The sequence below is a fragment of the Ostrea edulis genome, chromosome 9, assembly GCF_947568905.1.
Source record: "Ostrea edulis chromosome 9, xbOstEdul1.1, whole genome shotgun sequence".
NCBI classification, from domain to species: domain Eukaryota; kingdom Metazoa; phylum Mollusca; class Bivalvia; order Ostreida; family Ostreidae; genus Ostrea; species Ostrea edulis.
The window spans coordinates 72,333,744-72,358,474 of NC_079172.1; the positions used below are offsets into that span (position 1 = coordinate 72,333,744).

The 24,731-nt window shown below is 35.6% G+C and overlaps 1 protein-coding gene and 1 long non-coding RNA gene across 2 annotated transcripts in view; one reads left to right on the top strand and one right to left on the bottom strand.

Moving 5' to 3' along the window:
* The window catches only part of LOC125658679 (NALCN channel auxiliary factor 2-like), a 49,728-nt gene extending 25,202 nt beyond the window's left edge, over positions 1–24,526 (top strand). Inside the window, exons 2-3 of the mRNA XM_048890015.2 lie at positions 20,312–20,483; positions 22,332–24,526. Coding sequence (XP_048745972.1) covers positions 20,312–20,483; positions 22,332–22,588 — 429 coding nt within the window. The 3' untranslated portion in view covers positions 22,589–24,526. The remainder of the gene's footprint in view (positions 1–20,311; positions 20,484–22,331) is intronic.
* On the bottom strand, positions 10,850–13,772 carry LOC125667058 (uncharacterized). Its single transcript, XR_008798887.1, has 2 exons — positions 12,744–13,772; positions 10,850–11,500 (listed from the first exon to the last, which is right to left on the bottom strand). It is a non-coding gene; the product is annotated as an uncharacterized LOC125667058 (long non-coding RNA).
* Positions 24,527–24,731: the final 205 nt, after the last annotated feature.

Genomic DNA, 24,731 nt, shown 5'->3' on the forward strand with positions numbered 1-24,731 from the left:
AGGCACTGTAAAGTTTGTAATTAAAACGTTTGGATGCTATAGTAGAAGTATATTTGTAGGCAATACTGGGTGTAGACTTGAACTTGAAATATGCTGGAATCCAAGACTGAACTTTTTAATGGCGAAGACTATTACTTACGTTGACGGCATTCATTCCTTTGTTTGTAAATTTGAGTTTAAGGAACTGGCGGCATGATTCGGAAGGAATATCATCCATAACCCGCGGTGATTTTTTAAAAAAAAAAACCTGTGATGGTGAACATTCATAATCATAGAGTTCAGTCTATATTCTGGGTGCTGAAAAATCTAAGTATGGATTAGCTTTAATCTAAGTATGGATTAGCTTTAATCTAAGTATGGATTAGCTTGGGGCCTCTTCAAATAACGTATTCAAAACTCTCAATGGAACAGAGTAAAGTTTTGTACGAGTATGACGTGGACCTCATTGTCTGTTGACGTAAGGTAAACGGGAATCCAACGTGACATATCGGGTATACTTAGTCTTTTATATGAATGATGTCCATGACTGTGTTTACATCTTTCTGTGTTTGGAAAACGTCCCATCACATTCACGTTATTTCCTTGTGGACTAGTCAATTTCTTACATTGTATACGTTGTCGTGGCAGCTATATGGGACGTCTAAAACATTCTAACCCTTTTTTCTTTAAAATTACGACAGGGGATACTTACTGCTCCTAGGCACCTGATACCACCTCCGTTATGTCCAGGGGTCCGTGTTTGCCCAACTCCTAGATTTGTATTTCATATAGGAGTTATGAGATTGATCACTGTTCGTTATCTTACACGCACAATCGCTGATGATAAACACGTGCGTTAGTTTTTAATAAGATGTTTGAAATAAGGATCAAATGTTTATTTTGTTCCTCGTCGCTGGTGTTCTCAGGGTATTAACCCGACGACCTATGTAGGGTGTGCAGGCATGCCATGTAAAGGTTTGGAAGTCGAACTACAAAATGTACTGTCTTTTCGCGAGAATGCGCGTGCATGTGTGTTTCCATGGCTCATGTTGGTGTACAGATTCACGAATCAGTTTTCGGTGTAGGATATATGTATAAACAATATATCACTTTAATTATCCAATAATCCGATATAATCCACTTCAGACAGCTCACACGTTCTCGATTGTCTGTTATCACGTACATATAGCTTGGTAGATGCATTGACTTCAATCAAAATTAAGTCTCCTATGGGTCTTGAGTTCATTTGCAGTGAAACGAAAATCAAGATTTGCAATAACAGAGGAAATCACGAAAACGAGGCTTAATGTTATTAAGGCCTATTCCAGAAACATACATTGCATTACTTCCAATAATATGTCGTCGTATCGCTGGACTTCCCTCAATGTTCGAACTTACTATCGCATGGTAACTTCAAACTTATTAATATAATAACTAATGACAATATAATAACTAATGGTAATCAGTAGCATAACGGCCACAGAAAAGATGGGACAAGCGGGGAAATACCAAGAAAGAAAATGATTGGTTCTAATGAGAATTTAAACAAGCGAATAAAAAAGGAAGAAAACCTTATGAAAAGGATTCTATATTCTTTGGCGCAAAAATGAAAAGGAGGCGTAAATGGGCAACAAGTCTTAGCGTAATTGATGAAAAAATTGATGTACTGCCTGAGGAGTTTTTATAATTATGTTCATAAGAGATGAATAGAATACCGGTGTGTGGGTTTTTTGCCTGGTCCCTGAGGTCCACGCAGAAAATATGCAAGCAAAGTTAAACCGGATGTTATGGGGTAAAAGTCAGCTTGCACATGCATAAGTTTCACCAGACCAATCAGAACGTCACTTGGCCTTTTCCGTCAAGTCGAGAAAAAATGAGGTCCTGACGGAAAAGACCGAGCGATGTTCCGATCGCATTTGGAGCTTGATGACACGACCTTTATCTATAGATTGGAACCTAACAGGGTAGCACGTGACATGACCAGGTTTGTGATAAACGATGAATGCTATGGAGTCTAATCTTCAGCAACGCTCACCAACAGAAGTAATACATGTATATTGTTGTTCATATCTTAAACTGGACATCATTCGTAAAGTAGCAATAACCATGACAGTCAAGTCTGTGAGCATCAATATTCTGTTGCCAGATTTATATCATTGGATTAGGGTATTTTGTTGCCAGATTTATATCATTGGATTAGGGTATTTTGTTACCAGATTTATATCATTGGATTAGGGTATTTTGTTGCCAGATTTATATCATTGGATTAGGGTAATTTGTTACCAGATTTATATAATTTGATTAGGGTATTTTTTTGCCAGATTTATATCTTTGGATTAAGGTATTTTGTTGCCAGATTTATATCATTGGATTAAGGATTTTGTTGCCAGATTTATATCTTTGGATTAAGGATTTTGTTGCCAGATTTATATCATTGGATTAAGGATTTTGTTGCCAGATTTATATTATTGGATTAGGGTATTTTTTGCCAGATTTAAATCATTGGATTAAGTTATGAAACTCAAACGTCATTCTCTAAACCCGATGGCGTCCCTTGTTGAATATGAACTTTAAGTTACAGATCATATACAACGATGACTTTTAATTCTGAGGTTAAAGGTCAAAGCTTCAAATAATCCACCCCAGTACACGGCACAACTCTAGTTTATAGAAATTTGCATGTTTAAGATTTTTTTTTAAAATGTTTTAAAACACGTTTTTATTTCAAATTAGAATGTCAAGTCTGTTAGAAACACATACCTATGGTCCACGTATTGCGGTCTTTTTTAAAGGACGGCAACTTATATATTAAATACTATTATTATTTCATTCATTTATAAAGCGCAAAATTACAAATAGTTTCTATGTGCTGTACAATGTTTGTGCTAATAATCATTGATAATATACTAATAAAAGACCTGCAAGTAACCAACTGCATGTAACCAGCTCGATGAAATTGATTTGAAATACATCATTTCAAAAACACACAACATAGATACCCTCTATTGATGTGTCTCGAGTTGTCTTACCCTCTTGAGAAGCCATAAAAGAAAAAAACCAGATGTTGTCATTAAAACAGTAATACACGCAACCTGGAGTTTTCCTCACAATGTAATTAAAGTTCATTTCAAGGCTATTATCACACGTGAAGCAAATCTGATTGAATACGTGTTCGCGCGAGGAATCTTGTGTAACTCTTCTTTAAAAACCATAGGCCAATCCGAATTAAATCTGGCTGATTAAAAATTGTCACGCATTTTGTAAAATGAGTTTGGATACTTTGTTGAAATCTATGCCCGCCCTTCCATCCGTCGTCCGTCCGAATGCCACACATCCTTGTCAATGGAACTAGTCTTACATTTTGAAACATAGCAAGAACGTTTCATTGCATATGACTTAACAAATCTGGTATACATGTATTATGTAATCATCCTTTTTAAGGTCATCTCCGAGGACCCGTCACATTCACACCTGATGTCGAGCGTTTGGAGATGAAACTGTCACTACCTGTGTTAACGACTTCGGTCTGTCGCGACCGGGATTCGAACCTCGGCCTTCCGCATGCGGGGCGAACGCTCTAACTTCTAGACCACCGCGGCGGTCAGGGAATCCCGGTCACTAACTCGCGCTGGTTATGTCTGATACTACCTGCATGCAATCAGATTTGACATAGATGCTGCAATTGACTTCTATTTTTAGAAACAGATAAGTATATATCCCACGGTAATGAAACCGGCAATGGGTACATGCAATCACATTTCCAGTTATCTATCGGATTAGTGGGCAAGTTGAATTATTGCAAGCAGATTCAATTCCCAAGTCAAATTTTCGGGACGATCTGTCCATTTTTCACGACGATAGAATATTTACATAGATATAAATGTAATAAAAAATGAACCAAAAAAGCACTAAAACTAAACTACAAATGTCTGAGGGAGGGACCAGGGTGTCTAGACTAATGAAACTTACAAGACTTAGATTTACTGCACAGGACTTTATATTTCACCAATAAAATGTGTGCGTGCATGCCACTTGGACGGATGCATTCAATAATTCTACCGTGTGAGCGACCAAAATCAATTCATGGGTCAAGCTGAATTCCTAGTAACTAGATATTTTGATTTAAAATTGCAATGTATGTGCATACTAATACACAAGCCTACACGTGACTTTGCATGCATTTCTCGATTTCTACGAAATGATGCCAACACTCAGTGGTGATAAATTTAATCCCAGTAATAGGGGCAAATCATTTTCCTACGTAGCACATCCCCCGACATTCCTCCGACATGATAGCGGCTCATGAAAGGAAAAACGAAATTCCTATGGTGTCAAGGCAAGGGAACGTCTCAAAGGTCATATTTGTGAATCATCGAAGTTGTGGGTGGATAGAGACATCGGCAATTACATTGTAGGTCTGCTCTCGAGTTATGGCACGTGGAATACAGACAAAACTTTTATACGTGATACATATTTGGATGCTTCTACCAACCTGTGGTCAGGATGCTACCTCTGACCTACATTGCATATCTTTTACTCTCTTCTTCTAAGTATCACACAAAACAGTGCAAAAGAATGCATCAAGGCCATAAAATTTAGGATTATGATATCTTGGTATGAGCAATGATTCTGCAACGTTTACATGGTCGCACCAGAGGTTACGTGTACAGTATTTTAAATATACAATTTCCCCGTATTCCGCGGTTTATTAGTCCCTTTCGAGCTCTAGTTAAAGCAAGTAAATGTACATGTTATTATGAATGATTTGTATGACGTAACAGTTAAGTATCACAGGAACTTGTTAAAATGAATAACACGCAACAACAAATATAGTTTTTTCTTCTTTTATTTTTGGAATATATAGCCACTTGAACATTGAGAAGTACAGCTTAGAACCATAGGTACACTGTACCCACTATCGTGCTTAGAATACAGTTGGTGCATGCGCACTCTAGTGCAGCAAATCTTGCATGGATCATCCTGAAAAGAAATTCTTATTACATTTGTAGATTATGCAAAGTACAAATAGTAGATTTACTGACTTATGTAGAATACAGACAGTACTGACAGTATATGTACTGATTGATTCTGCGTTACAGTAGCATAAGCAGTCAAAGTTTGCATAGTAAAAAAACCCACAGTTTACAAATACGCCCTGTAACCAATCTGCATATTCGATCCATAACAAAATTAACTGTTTTACCCCTCAAACTATCAACCACCAGTAGGAAATAATGAATTATGCTTTTATGCGCTGTAATGTACAACAGAGTGGTATGAACTTTTTTTTTGTATATTGATCAATATGAAAACTGTCAAAAAACATTCGGAATCCCCTAGAGGTTGTCGTTCATCGCATTGTATGAATGTAAAATAAGCCACAGATCGAAGGGAAGTCGAATTAAACTTCAGATTTCCCGGCCTCTGATAAAACCTGGCCACGGATGTGACTTTGTCTACTCTTTATGTAAATATGGGGGGAGTGTTACTCGACTCTGCGCTAGGTCAATGTTTTTCATATGCTTCTGGATTGAAGCGATCACAGAGCCGAACACGGCAGCCAATGCCATACAACTTGCCTAATGTTCTTCATTGATTTCGTAGCAGTCTTGCGATGAAATGTTTCGTAAATTAAATTCTTGCATTATGCATTCTGTGAGGACTTGGGCTAGTCGTTTGACATCCCCTTGTTCCTCGCCAATCATCGACCGCATCTGTGTGAAATAAAAGCGTGTGTGCTATTCTGATGATTGGTTGTCACAGTTCTTGAAATACTGACAGAAAAATCTCTATTCTTCTGGAAGCAAATATTGCATAAATACACAGCATGGTTTTGATCCGAGTGGTAATTAAATCGTGAAACGTGTATATCCTTCAGCCCGAAGCAGTTAATTACTCTTGAAAATATGACTTACATTGATTAATAATAATTTTGCAAAACATATAGCTTAGAGATATTTTTATACCTGCAGCAATTTCCATTCTATACTTTGTGATTTAAAACAACGATAAAGGGGTTTTGAAAAAAAATAAAAATTATACCATTTCCGCCTTGCATATTTTATAGCTGACCATCGACGAAATCCTGGCTGTTCTAGTCAATCAGTCATTATTCTTTATTGCTGAAGACATGAAATGAAATCATTGTATGCGCATTTTTATCAATATAAAGGTTTCGTTATCTTATTCACTCCTAGTGGTGAGGGCGTTTACTTCACAACCGGAAGTTCTCAGGTTCCATTCTCGATCCCAACAGCTCATCAAACCTAACACTATTGACAGTTTCAAACGCCCAGCATTTGAAGTGAGAATATTTTCGGACATGATCATATTCAGAAGTTCTATGTAAAGGTCGACGTTGGTACAATAAAGAACCCTCACTGCCACACAGGCTGAACAGGTCAAAGTTTGTGGCTCTTCATCTACAGCTGGTGACGTCACTACATGAGTAGAAGATTATCGAATGATACTTTTCGGTACAAAATCTAAATACATTTCTTATTCATTTTTTTAATTATCAAACTTTGGATGTCAAGGTCAGAGAAAGGAAGTTTATACTTTACTGGAAGGGCTTTGATTGCTTTTGTGTTCCTGATTCTTATATCGATGACACGAGATCCCGTACGAGACACCCCCCCCCCCCCCCCCCGCCCCTTGTGTTTTGTTTCCAAATGGTGTGCCTAACTTCAACCTGCATGTTTATAATCCTGTTTTAATACATACTTAAAATTAATTATATATGTCCTTACCGATAAAAGATAAGATAAGTTTTATTCCAATTTTGGGCCCAGAGGGCATAACAGCAAGACAGCTTATAAGGAAGGAAATTTCAAAAAAGAAAGAAAGTTTACAACATTAACTACAGGTTACATAGACTGCAAACTGCATGTGGATGCAGCATGTTGGGGAAACCAGTACATACATATATGAATTGCTAATCAGGTGTATACACAAGTAAATGGACAGTATCAGTATTATATCAGCATATGAATAATAAACTATAATGATTTTTGCAGTTTTAAAGCATCACTTCTTTTTCTGAAAGTTTTAACTAAATATTCACTCAATTTGACAATTACTGGTTTGTCGTCATTAATCATCAACCAAGTAATTTGTCCTTATTTGTTAAATAGATAATAAAAAATTCTTGAGCTTGTATATACCATTAAGAATATTTCTCTCTTCAACATAGAATGGAAAATCAGTGAGGAAATGAAATTCATCTTCTACGCTATTAAGGTTACATATTTCACAATTTTCTTTTGTTTCTTTCTAAAGAAATCTTCTGGCCAGAATTGGTTTTTATAGATTCATATCTTCCTCTTTCAATTCAAAGGTCATGTGCACTAATTCGAAATCTACATAGAGTTTTTCTTAATTCTAGGGATTCTAAATATATATACCTATCCATAGTAAAGTTTTCTTTGCACGAAAAATATGTTGCGAGTTTTCCTGATGTACATGTAATGAGCTATTAATAAAAAAATATTAACATTTTGAGTGTAATACATTTACACATGCTCATTATCTGTACTTTTACACTGTTTACATTTGTAACACTATTTATACACTACACTACACATTTATACCATTTAAACATTAACACTATTTAAACATTACACTACACATTTATACCATTTAAACATTAACACTATTTAAACATTACACTACACATTTATATCATTTAAACATTAACACTATTTAAACATTACACTACACATTTATACCATTTAAACATTAACACTATTTAAACATTACACTACACATTTATATCATTTAAACATTAACACTATTTAAACATTACACTACACATTTATACCATTTAAACATTAACACTATTTAAACATTACACTACACATTTATATCATTTAAACATTAACACTATTTAAACACTACACTACACATTTATACCATTTAAACATTAACACTATTTATACACTACACAACACATTATACCATTTAAACATTACACTACACATTTATATCATTTAAACATTAACACTATTTAAACATTACACTACACATTTATATCATTTAAACATTAACACTATTTAAACATTACACTACACATTATACCAATTAAACATTACACTACACATTTATACCATTTAAACATTAACACTATTTAAACATTACACTACACATTTATACTATTTAAACATTAACACTATTTAAACATTACACTACACATTTATACAATTTAAACATTAACACTATTTAAACATTACACTACACATTTATACTATTTAAACATTAACACTATTTAAACATTACACTACACATTTATACAATTTAAACATTAACACTATTTAAACATTACATTACACATTTATACTATTTAAACATTAACACTATTTAAACATTGCACTACACATTTATACTATTTAAACATTAACACTATTTAAACATTAACAATATGTAAACATTACACTATACATTTATACCATTTAAACATTAATACTATTTAAACATTACACTACACATTTATACTATTTAAACACTATTTAAACATTACACTACACATTATACCATTTAAACATTACACTACACATTTATACCATTTAAACATTAACACTATTTAAACATTACACTACACATTTATACCATTTAAACATTAACACTATTTAAACATTACACTACACATTTATACTATTTAAACATTAATACTATTTATACATTACACTACACATTTATACTATTTAAACATGATGTGTCATTATTACCTAAGTCGTTAAAACAGGTAGTGACAGTTCCATCGCCAAACGCTCGGCATCAGGTGTGAATGTCACGGGTCCTCAGAGATGACCTTAAAATCGGATGTCACGTGTCACAGTAGGTATGGCACGCTAAAAAAAACCCTCACTACTTAATGACCGTAAGCGCCAAGTAAAGGTATAAAGAACATGACCCACAATATGCCATTTTTGGCCTACCAAATTTGGAAAAATTAAAGAACACTTTAGAATAAATCTAAGATTATATTTTTTATCCATAACATGAGCTAAGTTGTATTGCGCAATCGTTTCCTCACACCGGATGTTTAAAGCACTCAAACCTACCGCAGTTTCACGTTTTCCGGGAAAATCGCATAAATTTGCCAACTTCAGTCTATAAATTCACATGGGCCGCATTACTCACGACTCAATTTTGTAAACTAAAATTAAAATGCAAAGTTAGATTAACACTTTCCATCAAAAAAATTAACTCGTAAGCAATGCGGCCATGTCGAAAAAAAAATAATAATAACAAAAGTGTCGTCTGGAAACGTCAGATTCCAAGGACGTCAATACATACATCTAACGAAGTTGATACGACTCAAAAAGAAACAGCAAAGAGGTGAGTTTTTATGTTGTTATATATTTTTTAAAATAAAAAATCAATATCTAAACGAGTAAATATGAGAGTCATGGCCTATGGTAAAAAGGTACGGCGCGCGGGGGGGGGTTACACCTATCGTGTATGTTTGATTCCGAAGTCCGTTCCGATGGCTTTAAAAGTACCGATTTCCCTACCTTTTGTTACTTTAAAAATGATATTGTTCGAAACAGAATGAATGTTCGAATCAAACGTACAGTACAAACTTATACGGCCATACGGAATACCCTAGTTAGAATAATCTAACTGTGTCTCGGGACAGGCCCTCACCACAATCGGTGCCGTAGGACATTATCATTTTAACGAAATATTTCAATTACACAGGCCCAGCATGTACACATATATTACGCATGGAGATGTGCGATATATATTCAGACAGTATGATCTATCGTATGAATTTGTCCATTGGTTCTCACAACTTTTATAAATTTTGTACGTTTAATTATTATAGGCTACAGTTCAAAGTTTCTTATAAAATATGAAGTCTCTCAATCGTAACTGTAAAGTTGTAGCAACGTGTTACATTAACAAATGTCCGAATATTACGGCAATGTCAAACACGGCTGTGAGCTCTATCTATTTTACATTTGTACTTGAGAATTTGAACACACAATTTTCATACATCGAACGGAGAGGAAACAATTATTGTTTTGTTTTCAACTTCAACTATTTAAGTTCGTAAATTCATAAGTCCCTTGTATATACGTGGAAAGAAACCTACAAAAACACAAAGAAAGTTTGTTTTTAATGAAGTAGGTCAATTTAAATACATATCAAAATATATCTTGTTAAATAATATTTGACATAACTTGTGTTGAAATGTAAAGTATTCATTTAATTATATTTACTTTTTTCATTTGAAGGGCAATAACTCTAAATGGAAAACATAGTTTACTAGTGGAGGATCCTATTTTTTTTCTTCTTTCGTTTTGTTTTATATATACACACGAAAATCAAACGCTTTCATTGATTTTAGAATTTTTGATTTTGTGCTATAGACAAAATTGATATTGAAAAGATATGTTTTAAATGTTAGGAAAAAAACCCAATCTATAAAGGTGAAACGGCAAACCCCCAAACCCCACCCACCCACCCCCCCCCCCCCCCCGAAAATGTATTACAATACTACTGATAATTTTTCTATTATTTATATTATTTCATGTATGGAGATGTGCATGGTTTTTGCACCAGTTTTCTTTTTGGATTAGGAAAATGGTTTACTTTTTCCTTAAAAAAGGACTTTGGAAGGGTCCATTAAACAGACCCAGGTTGGGAGATTTCAGGCTCTCATGGACTTAATTTCCGTGGAAACGAGGGGGTTATTTATATTCGGTCTTTCCTACCCCGGGATAGGAAAGACCGAATATAAATAACTTCCTCGTTTCCACAGAAATTTACATGGACTACATAATAGAAATAAATTAACCATGTAATATACATTGTTGTAAACCCCATACCCCCTCTATATTTCACACTGACATTAATCAACAAAACATTTGAAGATACACATTTTCAGTTTATTAGTGGAAAAAAAATAATTTCAAGTTTTTGAATACAATTTATTAATTGATTCACCAAGCATTAATTAACAAGTTAATTGATTTATAATTAGATTTTAGGAAAAATAACCTAGGCTAATGGGTTTTAACATGAAGATAAGATTTTCATCCAACCCAAATTGTATATTTTAATTACATGTATATGACATAAATATTTCAGATATGCCAAGGAGTGGTCCCTAATTCTTTCTCTGTTTCAACTGTCCATGGAGAGTAAAACCAAAACACAGATCCAGGATTTCAAAGAAATATAGGACAGTGATCACCACTCTGATAGGGAGGGCACCATCTGATCATGATTTTCTGTGCAATATATGCCAGAGTGTGTGTGTTGCTCCCATATTAAACAGAAGAATATCAAGTCGGTTAGGCAACAGATTCAAGACAGTCCAGCACCACCACCAGCAGTAGCAGTTCTTCCAATTAGTCCCCCTTCTGTATCACTCCCATCCCCATGTACATCAAGAGGGCACACTTCATGCTGTATCTGCGAGTGACCAGGTCCAAAGTTAGTTGTAGTCCCAGTAGGAGTAAGGCATGAAATCTTAATTTCAAAAGAGGCCATCATTCGCTTCTGTACAAATCACCTACAACAAGACATAGAAGAACTTGAACCTATTGCTGACAACACCATGTTCAACAAAACAGGAGTGACATAATTAATCAAACAAGTTTTTGAGAGCTGAAATTTTGAGAAAAGAGAAAATAAGGTTGGATTTTGACAACAGTGAAAGTCTAACAGTGAGCATCAGAATCTCCTGGGAACCCCTAAAGCTGCTTTTGAGGACTTGCTGACATATGTAAACCTGTAGAATATGGAAACTTGTGCTAGATAAAAGCTTTATAACCTTTCTACCAGTGATGTATTTGTTGACAATAAAAAGGGTATTTGATTTTAGCATAATAATTACTTATCATGAACTACTAGTATTATCATTATGATACTTTTAACTGGCAAATAACAAACAACAAACATGATTTGTAAATGTTATTTCCTGTATAGATCTACATGATACTTCTATTTTGGGAACATTATGAAAATAGGCCAATTTAGATTATTTCTCATTCTGTGGCATTTACAAGCATGTATAAATTACATGTAAATGCAATATAATCCAAACAATTTAAAACTACAGTGCCTTAGGATATATTCCATTTCAAATATGTATCTAGATGTAATTCTATTCAAATCTATATTAATGTCTGGAAGATTTTTAGATCACAGCTCATGAATTACGTTCTGTCAGTCAATAATGTATTGCACACTGCAGGGCCGTAAATTAACCTTCAATTTGGAGGAGGCAGGAAATTAGGAGGGGGTCTGGGGCCCCAGGCCCCCAGACGTTGAGCACATTTTGTGCACACTGAACACGTTTCGTGCAAAATCCTTGATTCTAGGGCCTTCTAAGATGTTACTTGACTACCTCATTCTAAAAGAAAGATTTGGAATGCTTTTTAAGGGAGGTATCATGTTCTTAGTTATTGGAAACAACATAAATTCTATATGAACTTTAAATTTTAATTTTTTTTGGCTCAAAAGTTGGAGGAGGCAGCTGCCTCCTCCGCCTCCATGTAATTTACGGCCCTGGCACAAGCATTTAAAATTGTTGGTTAAAAGACCTCAGTATCTTTACATGATTAATACGTATAGGAATATGCAATTATTGATCAAGATAAATACAGTAAAATTTATACAGTATCATTTCTCAAATCGTATTTTCAGAGTCAATAATATACTGACTCTGATCCCCTATATCGGTGTTGTGTTGTTATTATTCACGCTATGAAATCTACATGTACATGTAACAAAAAAGATCATTTGATACTTACTATTAGGTGTCTACAGTAATTTTCCTTTAATCAGGTTTCACAGCAAATGCTCGTTGACCGTGTAATTCCGAGTAAATTCGAATTGAACATGTTTTGACGAGACGCGGTGTCAACTTATTTCGTTACCATTGATATCGATACTCGGTCGTTTTAATACAAAAAAACAAAACAAAAAACAACCAAAAAAACAAAACAAAATCCAAAAACCATGGAATATGATATGAAACAGAATTGTTCCAATGATTCACTTCTTTCACCATGTAAATAGACTACATACTATATTTATTCTTATTTCAGTATTTCAAAATTCAAGTAAAAATAATTTAAAAGTAAAGTTGAACAATCACGGCTTTGAACATCATTTCCAAAATATTTCTTATTTCTATTTCCCATATTTGGTCAAAAATGCTTATTATGATCATTGAATTAGCCATTCTAGCTATTTGAGTGCATATAACTTGATATATTCAGAGATTTATAGGTTCATGTACATTGTACATGGTCATTGCAGGTTTATTGTTGTGACGTGTATCCCGAAATGTTAATTTTTTAACATTAAATACCACAATATTCAACGTCATATTAACAAAAAAGTATAGAATATATGAAAAAAAGAAAAACATTTCTAGAAAGCCTATATCCAGAAGATTATTATATACGGAAATTATCAATATCCCAGGCTAGGCCATTTTTCATGGTTCGTGGGTCATGTTCTTTGAAGTCCTTCACCGGTCTTGGTGACGTCTCCATATGGGTGAAAAATTCTCGAGAGGGACGTTAAACAAGATACACATGCACAATCAATCATTCATTATTAGGTTCACTTCATGAAAATAAACAAAGTGCATGCAAGGTTTTGAGATGCACTAACGATCCATCTATGTTCAAAAGACAGAATGTGTTGTCATTAGATAGTACTACCATCAATCGGATGTTTGTCGCCAAACTTAATGACAGGAGAAGGTTCTGCTCGCATAATCTGAAGCTGAAAAGATTTAGAAAATAGCTTGTTGAAAGAAAATGGAGGGAAATCCATGATGTTTACCACTATCTGTAATGAATGTAAAGAAAATGGAGGGAAATCCATGATGTTCTTTACCACTATCTGTAATGAATGTAAAGAAAATGGAGGGAAATCCATGATGTTTACCACTATCTGTAATGAATGTAAAGAAAATGGAGGGAAATCCATGATGTTCTTTACCACTATCTGTAATGAATGTAAAGAAAATGGAGGGAAATCCATGATGTTTACCACTATCTGTAATGATTGCTTAAAGGCTGTTATCACACATGACGTCATTACGGTTGTAAGCAATTTACATGTAAACAGTCTTATCAATGAGGCTTCATTGTAGCGTGTACAGTTAATAGAATCACAATTGCACATGTCCCAAGAAATTCACAGTATCTCTTTTGAAAAAAAGATTATTGGTCAATTACATCTGAAGCAAGCCAGGTTATAACTTTTTTGGTTTTGTTTGTTTGTTTTCTGTCCCTTCAAGTATTGAGACGTCACCAGCTGTTGGTAAAGTGTCATTCGTAGGTGTAATGCCATAGATTTAAACCTATGTAAGGTGCTCGTGGTCTCAGGAATGAGGATTTTTTATCTACCGCGTCACGGGACCTCGGTTGTCAAGGCCTCACCAGAGTCTTGCGACTCTCACTTCTGAATGTCGAGCGGCACGAGAGTGTCTCGAAGTGACGACCTCCCGGTTAGTTTAAACTTTATTTAATTTGAATAAGTCAACATATATATACGCAATAAATAAGCATGCACACAGGATTCGGAAACAAATTGTAGCAACCTCCCGGTTACGAAGTGAACTCAAACCACCGGGCAACCGGTGTCATCCACGCAGGTTTCATACATGTACCTATAACGATACTAGATAATAAATCTGCTCCTCAAACTTTAACGTGGTTAAATATCCAGAAGTTATTTGTCAATTTCTACAATTTGATTGAATGTAGCCTTGCGGGTATTATGCATGTAAGCGTCATTACTGTAGAACATATGGTCTCTAAGTGTTGAACCTTCTTGCAAATATTTAACTGGATCACTCGTCTAGAAAATATATACTATCTATAGGTTAATTCTAGCATGTATCTCTAACACGTCTCATCTTCTGCGTGATTACAGATAATAATGACCCTTGTTTCATTATTCTAACACATACAGTTACTTGGAATTTAACCTGCCTTAAAAAATCCTATTTGGTTATTGATCCGTAAAGATGGGTTATTCCAGCATTCCAACCCGTATTGCTCCTCAAACATGTTGGAGTCAGAAACACACGAAGTGTCAATGACAGGAATTCGTCCCTTTTTCGCCTGTAGTTGGACCCCCCTGGATCAAAATCGAAATTCTAATAGGTTTATTGCAAATCTACAATATATATCCAATCATATGCAACAACATTGGTATGCTACATGTATCTCGTCAACTTGAAATGTTAGAGGAGTTCCAATGACGACAACAAACAAATAATGATAAACCTGAACTTTCTTTAGAATGTGCCAGTATAGAAATCAATTCATGTCAACTTTAAGTAGTTTGGTTGGTGGTTTGTTTAACGTCCCGTCGAGAATTTTTCACTCATATTGAGACGTCACAAGTTGTAGGTAAAGTACCACGAATTTAGACCTACGCTTAGCGCTTACGGACATAGCAGTGAAGGTTCTTTAACGAGACACGGGACCTCCGTTTTTATGGTCATATCCAAAAGACCCGTGTTTCTCACTTCTAAATGCCGAGAGTTTGGCGAAAGAGCAACCACGTCTTAGGTTTGACGCGGTCATGGCATGAACGGGACTCGAACTCACGACCTCCTGATTACGAGGCGAAAGCTCAACCACTGAACTACCGCAACCGCTTTAAAAAGTTAGGAATTACTATATGAAATGAGTAAAATGATACCGTTAGTGTACCTAGTCCTTTATGAAGGCTAGATTGATTGTACACTAGGACAATTACCCCACGTAATTTTTTTTTTCAATACATGTATCGTCTATGTAAATATCATTTAGTATACATAGATACATGCACTTGATTCAAAACATTTGATCCCGTGAAGATCCGGGTTAGAATAGGTCCTCAGTACCCCTTGTTTGTTGTAAGGTGCGATTAAATGTGGCGGTCCTTTGGATGAGACCGCAAAGACCGAGGACCGGGTCACAGCAGGTGTGGCACGGTACATGTAAAGGTCCCTTCCTGCTGAAAGGCCGTAAGCGCCGAGCATAGGCCTAAATTTTGTAGCCCTTCACCGACAGTGGTGACGTCCCCATATGGATGAAAAATTCTCGAGAGGGACATTAAACAATATACAACCAACCAAAACAGTTGGTCATTCCTCATGGTAATATCTTAAGCAATTCTGATTGAAAGTATCCGCAAAGGTATCGCCCATGCAAGTTTTTATTTTCGCTGTACAATACATTTTGATATAGTTAGGAATAGAACAGCCACAAGTATAAATAATGAACTGTTTTACTCATCTGCAAATGTAAGTCAGTAACAGTTCCTCAAGCACGTTTGATGTCAAGCATCAGAACCGGTGTAATTTTAATTATTCATTAATCTGCGAGATGTAATTGGGATTGAACTTGCCTTCAAATCTAACTTGGTTACTCGTCAGAAAATATCGGTCGATTTCTGCATTTAAGACCGAATTTCCGAAATTAAAATTATTGCGCATCTACACGTGCATGTAGGCTAAACCATGTTTGCGACCTCTTGATCTGAGTAAGGATTTTTAGAGGGCGGGACAAACTGACGGAGATCAGAAAGCGTGGCTCCAAGATTACTTTCTGCTCTCTATTCTGACTAAAATTGCGCAATTGTAAGTACACGTTACATTGTAAAAATGAACTTCTCGGGGAAAATTATATCCACAAGTTGTAGAACATTTCATTCTCAACATTTATGTAGCAAAAAACCCCACTTAATCATCCAGAAAGACACGCACGTTTGTTTACCTCGAGAACTCGAGCAGGTGCTTGAAATCTGGTTTCCGGCCTAACCATCCCTTCAGTAATACAGTACAACATTCAACAGATATCTTACTCTCATACAGCTGGTATAATCAGAAAGCTGACACGCAATTTACCTATTAAAAAATAGCAGCACCTCCCTCGCATAAAAACCCCCGAATCCGAAGGGGGACTTCTGGGATTGTTATGACTGATATTGAGGTTAATGAATATGCAACAGATGAATAAAAACATAAAAGTGATGTAGATTTTATTTGTACGTCTTGGATCCCCCGCACCTAAAAAGAAAATAATTACCTGAACAACAGTGTTATGTTCCCATATATGCAAATTAATATCCTTATTGGAAAGTTCTGTAACTGCTGCAGTCACACAAACGTGTACATGTGATGGATTTACTATAATTTCTAGCATCTAATATCTTGTATTTGCTGTAAGGCAATCCGTTATCCTAGCAACTCGTACTCTAGTTATTTATTGCTAACCGTCACGATCAGTCCATCAGTTCCTTTATAACTCAAACATCAGCCAATCGTAAATGCTTCCGGTCGCCATTAACCAATTAATGAACCCCATATGAATGTCTAAAGATGACCGCCACTGATCACGTGCAATACCTATCGAATACACATTAACGTTTACTAGCGAACACGAAGAAAGTGAAACAAACCAGTGATTAGAGAAAGCATGCTGTGATATTTACTTGTAGCCTATACTAACTTCCTAAATGGCATTTATGCAGGGATATCACGTTGTAAACAATCTTGGTTATGACTTGAATTTCAATCTCAAAATTATTACATTGCAGAAAGAGACTTATTGGGATATTGCGTTCCGTGAAGGGAACACACATTCATGGAAGACAGAGAACGAAAATAAAAACAGAAACCCAAACAATCAAATTTCCGGAACACATTTCCCGACACGAGAACTCGTACAATGCAATGTGAAAACGAATGTTGTAGGGCTCACGGCGGGTGTGACCGGTCGACAGGGGATGTTTACTCCTCCTAGGACCTGTCCAGGGGTCCGTATTTGTCAGCTCTCTATTTTGTATTGCTTATAGGAGTTATGAGATTGATCACTGTTTGTTATCTTTACCTTTATAGGATTTATGAGATTGATCACTGTTTGTTATCTTCACCTTTATAGGATTTATGAGATTGATCACTGTTCGTTATCTTCACCTTTATAGGAGTTATGAGATTGATCACTGTTCGTTATCTTCACCTTTATAGGAGTTATGAGATTGATCACTGTTCGTTATCTTCACCTTTATAGGAGTTATGAGATTGATCACTGTTCGTTATCTTCACCTTTATAGGAGTTATGAGATTGATCACCGTTCGTTATCTTCACCTTTATAGGAGTTATGAGATTGATCACCGTTCGTTATCTTCACCTTTATAGGAGTTATGAGATTGATCACTGTTCGTTATCTTCACCTTTATAGGAGTTATGAGATTGATCACTGTTCGTTATCTTCACCTTTATAGGAGTTATGAGATTGATCACTGTTCGTTATTTTCACCTTTATAGGAGTTATGAGATTGATCACTGTTCGTTATCTTCACCTTTATAGGAGTTATGAGATTGATCACTGTTCGTTATCTTCACCTTTATAGGAGTTATGAGATTGATCACTGTTCGTTATCTTCACCTTTATAGGAGTTATGAGATTGGTCACTGTTTGTTATCTTTACCTTTATAGGAGTTATGAGATTGATCACTGTTCGTTATCTTCACCTTTCATCATAGGCAATAATAGTTTCAGTCTATTATTAATGGCGGAAGATCCTTCTATATGTTGATAAAAAGCATACCACCTGTTCTGAATATTCCTTATAGATAGCAATGATTTTTGTCGTAATTTATGCAAAGTCTCTCATTTGTCAGTGTGGTTCGTTGAAGACAGAAAATACGAAACAGTTTAATCTGCGTCATAAACGCAACAGTTGCTGCTCTCTGCGGCGTTCGTTTGTTATCACGTGATTACATGGAGTAAGTAGGAGATGTTGGCCGTGGGGTCAGCTAAATTTTCAAAAATGTTGATGCATACATGTATTATTAAGTTGTTTTATGCACATATCACGTGTTCCTGAATCATTGTGATCTCTCCGAATCTTTGATTCACGAAATTTGACGGCGGAGTATATACAACGTACGTCACAACAGTCTTTCAATTCAGCAACAATAAGACAATGACAGACTGCTTCAAAACAGGTGCGTGTAAACAGACTACTGCATCACCATGCAAACAGACTAATGCATCACCTTTTTGGCTGCAGTAATTAGTTAGTCATGGGGTCAAGTGAATTTGGAATTGCTCTATAATTTGTTTTGTTTTTCTATCGCTTAATGCCACATGTAATCGTTATTCGGCCCATTTCGTCTATGCACACGTTTACGACATTGATGGGATGTTTCCATTCATGCATGTTTGTCTGAACCTTTCAAACATCCAGATCTCAGTAAAATATGAGAAATTTTGATCTCAGGTCAAAGACACTTTGTATGCTTTTATTTCTTTTTTATAATGCGGCTTTCTTTGTCATGATGCGTATCATTGATTTCGTAAATACGTTTTTGATATATATATAAAACCAACATAATTTGGTATGTGTCTAGTATAAATGGGTGAATTGATTGCACGTGATTTTAAATGTCGCTATCGTAATCCGTATAATGTATGTTGCTGTGTTGTATAACAGGAAGAGAGAAAATACAACGGACCAGACCGGGATTTGAACCCGGGCCCCCGAATCTCTAGTCTAGTGGCTAACTGGCCACTGGCGATCGAACCCGGTGGACCGCTGCATGCCTCCCTCCTTAAACGTCTTCACACATCAATCCCCTGTAAGGCATTTTTCACCTGTCAGTTCCAGGGGCTGGTCTACAGCACCAAATGTAACAGGAAGGGAGAAAATGCAACGGGATTCGAACCCGGGCCCCCTGAATATCTAGTCAGGTGCTCTACCGACCGAGCTAACTGGCCACCGGAGATCGAACCCTGCTGACCGCTACATTTGATTGTACTGATTGGTGGAAAGAGGATCTTAGAAAATTATGTTGGTTTTAATCAAAGTGGTGTCGCTAGTGTATCTTATCTACAGTGTACTTTGAAATATTGGCATGTCTAATGTCTTTTGTCGAATTGTAATGATAACCATTTCCTCGTGAATGTGCTTCAAATGTAAACAATGAGCGTATGAATACAGATAAATATAGTACGTGTCGGTCTTAATGGCAGGGAGTTCCGACAGATAAGAAATAAACTTCATTTTTTGAAAAATACTTGAGGATATCAACTGCCACGCTTTACACCGGCATATTTTTCATGTATTTTTCAGAAATGAAATTCATATCTTCCCTGTACATCCCCTGGATAATGCTGTTGTGTATGATATTTGTTTGTACTGTACAAAGGTTCTTGAAGTGATAATTCTGGGTATATTACAATTTTCAGCAGTTCGATCAACAGGCCATCCAGTAGTATTTAATCTGTTTTCTCCTGTTTTAGGAGACCTACAAGAACTGGCATCCAGTAGAATTTAATCTGTTTTCTTCTGTTTTAGGAGGCCTACAAGAACTGGTTGTGTTCACAACACATTCCCGTGTACCACCAGCCATCGCACTCACAATTACTGCCCTGTGAGGATTTCTGCTCAGGGGTAGAACATAAGTGTCCGTTCCTTAAGCCTCTAGCGGAATCGACATATGCAGGGGAACCTAGTTTTATATGCAAAGGTAGGTAATTCCGCCTGGAGAGAGAGAGAGAGAGAGAGAGAGAGAGAGAGAGAGAGAGAGATTAGACAAGTATTTTTAAAATTCTTCAGAGATTGGTAAGTTTCAATAATACTGCAACCACTTGTCAGTATTCTTTTTATAATATTGTCCTTTTTCATCGTACAAAAGGACGATTCTTATTTATATGGGGATTCAATTATGAATTTTCATGTTGTATAATTTTGAATATGCAACACTCAGTATAAATTCCTAATACAATCTGGGATAAGTATATCAACTAGTCTATGTACGAAAGGTGAATATAACGAACAGTGATCAATTTAATCTCATAACCCCTATAAGGAATACAAAATAGAGAGTTGGGCAAACATGGACCCCTGGATAAACCAGAAATGGGTGCCTAGGAGTAAACATTCCCTGTAGATATTAAGTCCCGGTCTTTAAACCGTCAAGGTAACCATCTTCAAGACATGTTTGACAGTAACAAAGCGTCACCCAATCTGTAAAGATGTCCCACCCGATATACAGGCAATTATATCGCTTGGATTCGAATTTACTGTTAAAAAGTAAAGGTATAGAACTCTAAATATAGGGCACCGAAGTTAGCCGATGCACTTTCACACTTTTCACAGCCATTTTGACCGATACAACTAATTATCCAAAAAGGATGAAAGGACCCATAACGATTTCGATACTCAAATCCTATTTTGATCAATATCAAGTCCTTATAGTACATTAATTAATGTTAATAACAAGTCTTTATAAAGATACAAATCTCTTATCATGTCTAGTTTTATCCAAACCACATTAACACAGGTGTTTGGCGATTTATGATAATGATGTTGATTTGGGTAGTTAGTGGCACCGGTTAAAATGGCCGTGGAAAGTGAAAGTGCAGACGGTTTTACAATTTTCAGTCCCTTGGAGATATTACGGACTTCCATTCATGAATTAGGGGAAGAAATTCAACTTAGAAATGATGTCGAATGCTACACATTCTATGTAATAACTTGTTGCAATGCTCAAACATTCTGTTTAGTCGTATAATGCCAGGGCCCAGCTAAAAGTCGATCACAAAATAATAGGCGTTTTTCCGAATTCATTTCTGCATATCTTGGGAAGTATACAGGGTGAGCTGTGGTAGCACTGTAGATTGATTATGTATGAATATATAAGAATACAGAGTAGAATTTTATACCATTTGGTTTATAGTTTTTACATCTGCTAACTTGGGTACCCTATATTTTTAGAGTTTTATACCTTTACTTGTTAATAGTAAATTCGAAAACAAGCGATATGATTGCCTATGACTCGATATAACCGCAAGTCGGAGTTCGAAATCAGAAAGAACTTGCAGGATTGAGGTGCAATTCATGGCTCAGTCTAATGTCAGATTCTTCACAAGCCAATAGTCTAGTCAGCTTAAAACCCCGCCCCCTTCCCTAATGGGGAACTGGGGTAGATATTTTTGCGACACTTTGCACGTATAAATTCGCACAGAATTCAGTGGCAACTGACGCTCAGGAATTCATTGTTTTACATCATTCGTTTGTTATTTTACGTTCCATTCAAGAATATTTCACTCATAGAAACGTCATCAGAGACGTGAATGCGACGTAAGGTGTATATGAGGTGTGAAAGCAGTCTTTTCATGAGCCTCATGGAAGGAAGGGTGATCTGCTTTAGGTTTTGTGGAGAGCTGATTTGATGCTCCAGTTGAATGGATCTGGAACTCCTCCAGATATTGTTGTACTAATAAAAGATATTTGGCTATGCCTGGAATAACTCCATGTATGGTTAAAAGCCGCATATATGATGTATAATAATATATTATTACTCTGTTTGTAGATCCATCATCGGATATGGTGCCAAGTCTTTCGGAGCAATGTTACAAACAGTGTTATTTAACAGACGACAATAATGCAAAATGTCTTCGTCACTTTCCGTCACGACACAACTTCAGTGCTGCCCTCTATACAAATACCACGGAACATAACTCCTGCTGCTCCATCATTACAAACTCATTCACAAGGATGTGTGTGCATTTGGTTGGTCTATATCTCGTTAGGACACTGTTATTATTTATTTCTATAGGTTTAACGTAATTGTATAGTTGTTTTTGGCGTGTAGTATTGACAGAAGTTTAGTGTGTGAGTGATACGCGTGAGTCTGTCTGTCTGTCTGTGTGAAGTGTTGCTGGTTCGTTGAGTTGATGATTCTGTTTTTATAAGCAATATATTTAATAAGTCGTCATCTTGACTGACAACATATGTTTATTTTGCAGTTGTTGTAGTCTATTTGTTCTTCCGTGCAATAAGATCGTTATATACATGTACACACATGTTGAATATACAAATAATTGATTTTAATAATGATTAATAATGTGACCACACTTTTGTTTATATCTTAACTTGCATTTGGATTTCGTATAATTCCCCTTTCATTAAATATATAAAAAAGACATCATATATATCATATTTTAGTTCAGCTTGTAAATGAGCGTAATTATTGATATAGAATTTATTTATTTATCTGTTTATTCATTTATCAATCATTTGTTCTCAGTCCAAAATTTTATTTATAATTCGATATTTATTTTAAAATATTTCTACTTGTTATGTGATAGAATTGTATTGTTTCAAATAATAAACAAATGAGAATTTATATCTTAATTATACTTTTACCATTAGACATGTTATAATGAAAACAACTCGTCCGTTGGTGTCCGTTGCACACACACTGACCGACGGGTGGTTTGGCTATTTCTTTTTCTTTTTTTTTTTTGATTTTGCACTGGATATTTGTGAATTAAATGATATTTCTGAAATGATTAGTGTTTAAGTTAGAAATGATATCATTACATTCTTATCATTACATGTACACAATAAAACTCCATAAGCATTTTTAGAAATATTTTGACCGTGTCACCAGCCTTCCTCGGTAGTGTTTCAGATACACGTACAGTACATGTATATATGAAAGACAACAAGTTTTTCTAATTTTCGAGGAATTGGATGAACTGCCTTTTGTTCTCTTGCCAAAAAGCAAATCTGAGATAGTAGTTGACTTGGACAAATGATGTTTTATCAATATCTTGTCAATAAGTAGGATAATCATAGATTGTGTGAATAATTCGGGAGATACGCTCATTTGTCACAATTACCAAATCTGAGACAGAACATTATTTTGGCAAAATAGATTTCTGCTCATGTGTATGTAACTCAATAAAAACAAACCACTGATGTAAGTGGTCAGTGGTCAAGTACAAACCACTACTGTAAGTGGTCAGTGGTCAAGTACAAACCACTAATGTAAGTGGTCAGTGGTCAAGTACAAACCACTACTGTAAGTGGTCAGTGGTCAAGTACAAACCACTACTGTAAGTGGTCAGTGATGAAGTAACGGTAAAACAAATGTTTAAAATAACGAATTGCAGTGACAGTGTCAGGATATGAAAATAAAAATACATAAGGACAAAATGTGTATTCCTAGTCTGTGTTGTTTACACACAAGTGTTTGATGACTACTGTTAAATCGTGCTGATGATACAACATCTCTTAGTACTAAGAATCTGAATTGTTGGAAACTTTCCAGAGAGTTTCAGACTTGCTTTTTGCAAAGACTGCAGGTAGCAGATTTAGAAGAACTTGTACGAATTGGAGAATATGGTGGTCAGAGGTGTTGAACTGTAGAGAGTATGTTCAGACAGGTAGTTTACGATAATTCCAATTTTATATATTTGAACAAAACAGGGGAATGATTTCTTTTGAGTGATTTTCTTTTTTTACCTGTTTGTACTATTTTCGCTGCATTATTTCAGCTTCGGCTCCAAATCATGTCTGTTTTGTTTGTTTTTAAGTTGTCTGATAATTTATCTGTATTTTTCTTAGTTTCATGTGACACATTGTAAACAACAATAAACTGGATGTTGACAGCAGACGACACATGTAAAGTGATAGTCTACAAACATGTGCGTCTCATGGCATTACGATGATATTTTTCATTACAGATGGTTAGATTTATTAATTAAAAGTGAAAAGTAACGAGCTGTTCTTTTCTTTGATGTAATATATAACTTTTTCTCAATAATTACGAGGCCATCCATCTTTGGTGACGGATTCTGCTTGCCAACAGAATCACAACAGTAAGTCACGTGGACAACAGTGGGTCATGTGAACAACAGTGGGTCACGTGAACAACTGTGGGTCACACAGACACTGTATCACTTGAGCAAAAGTGGGTCATGTG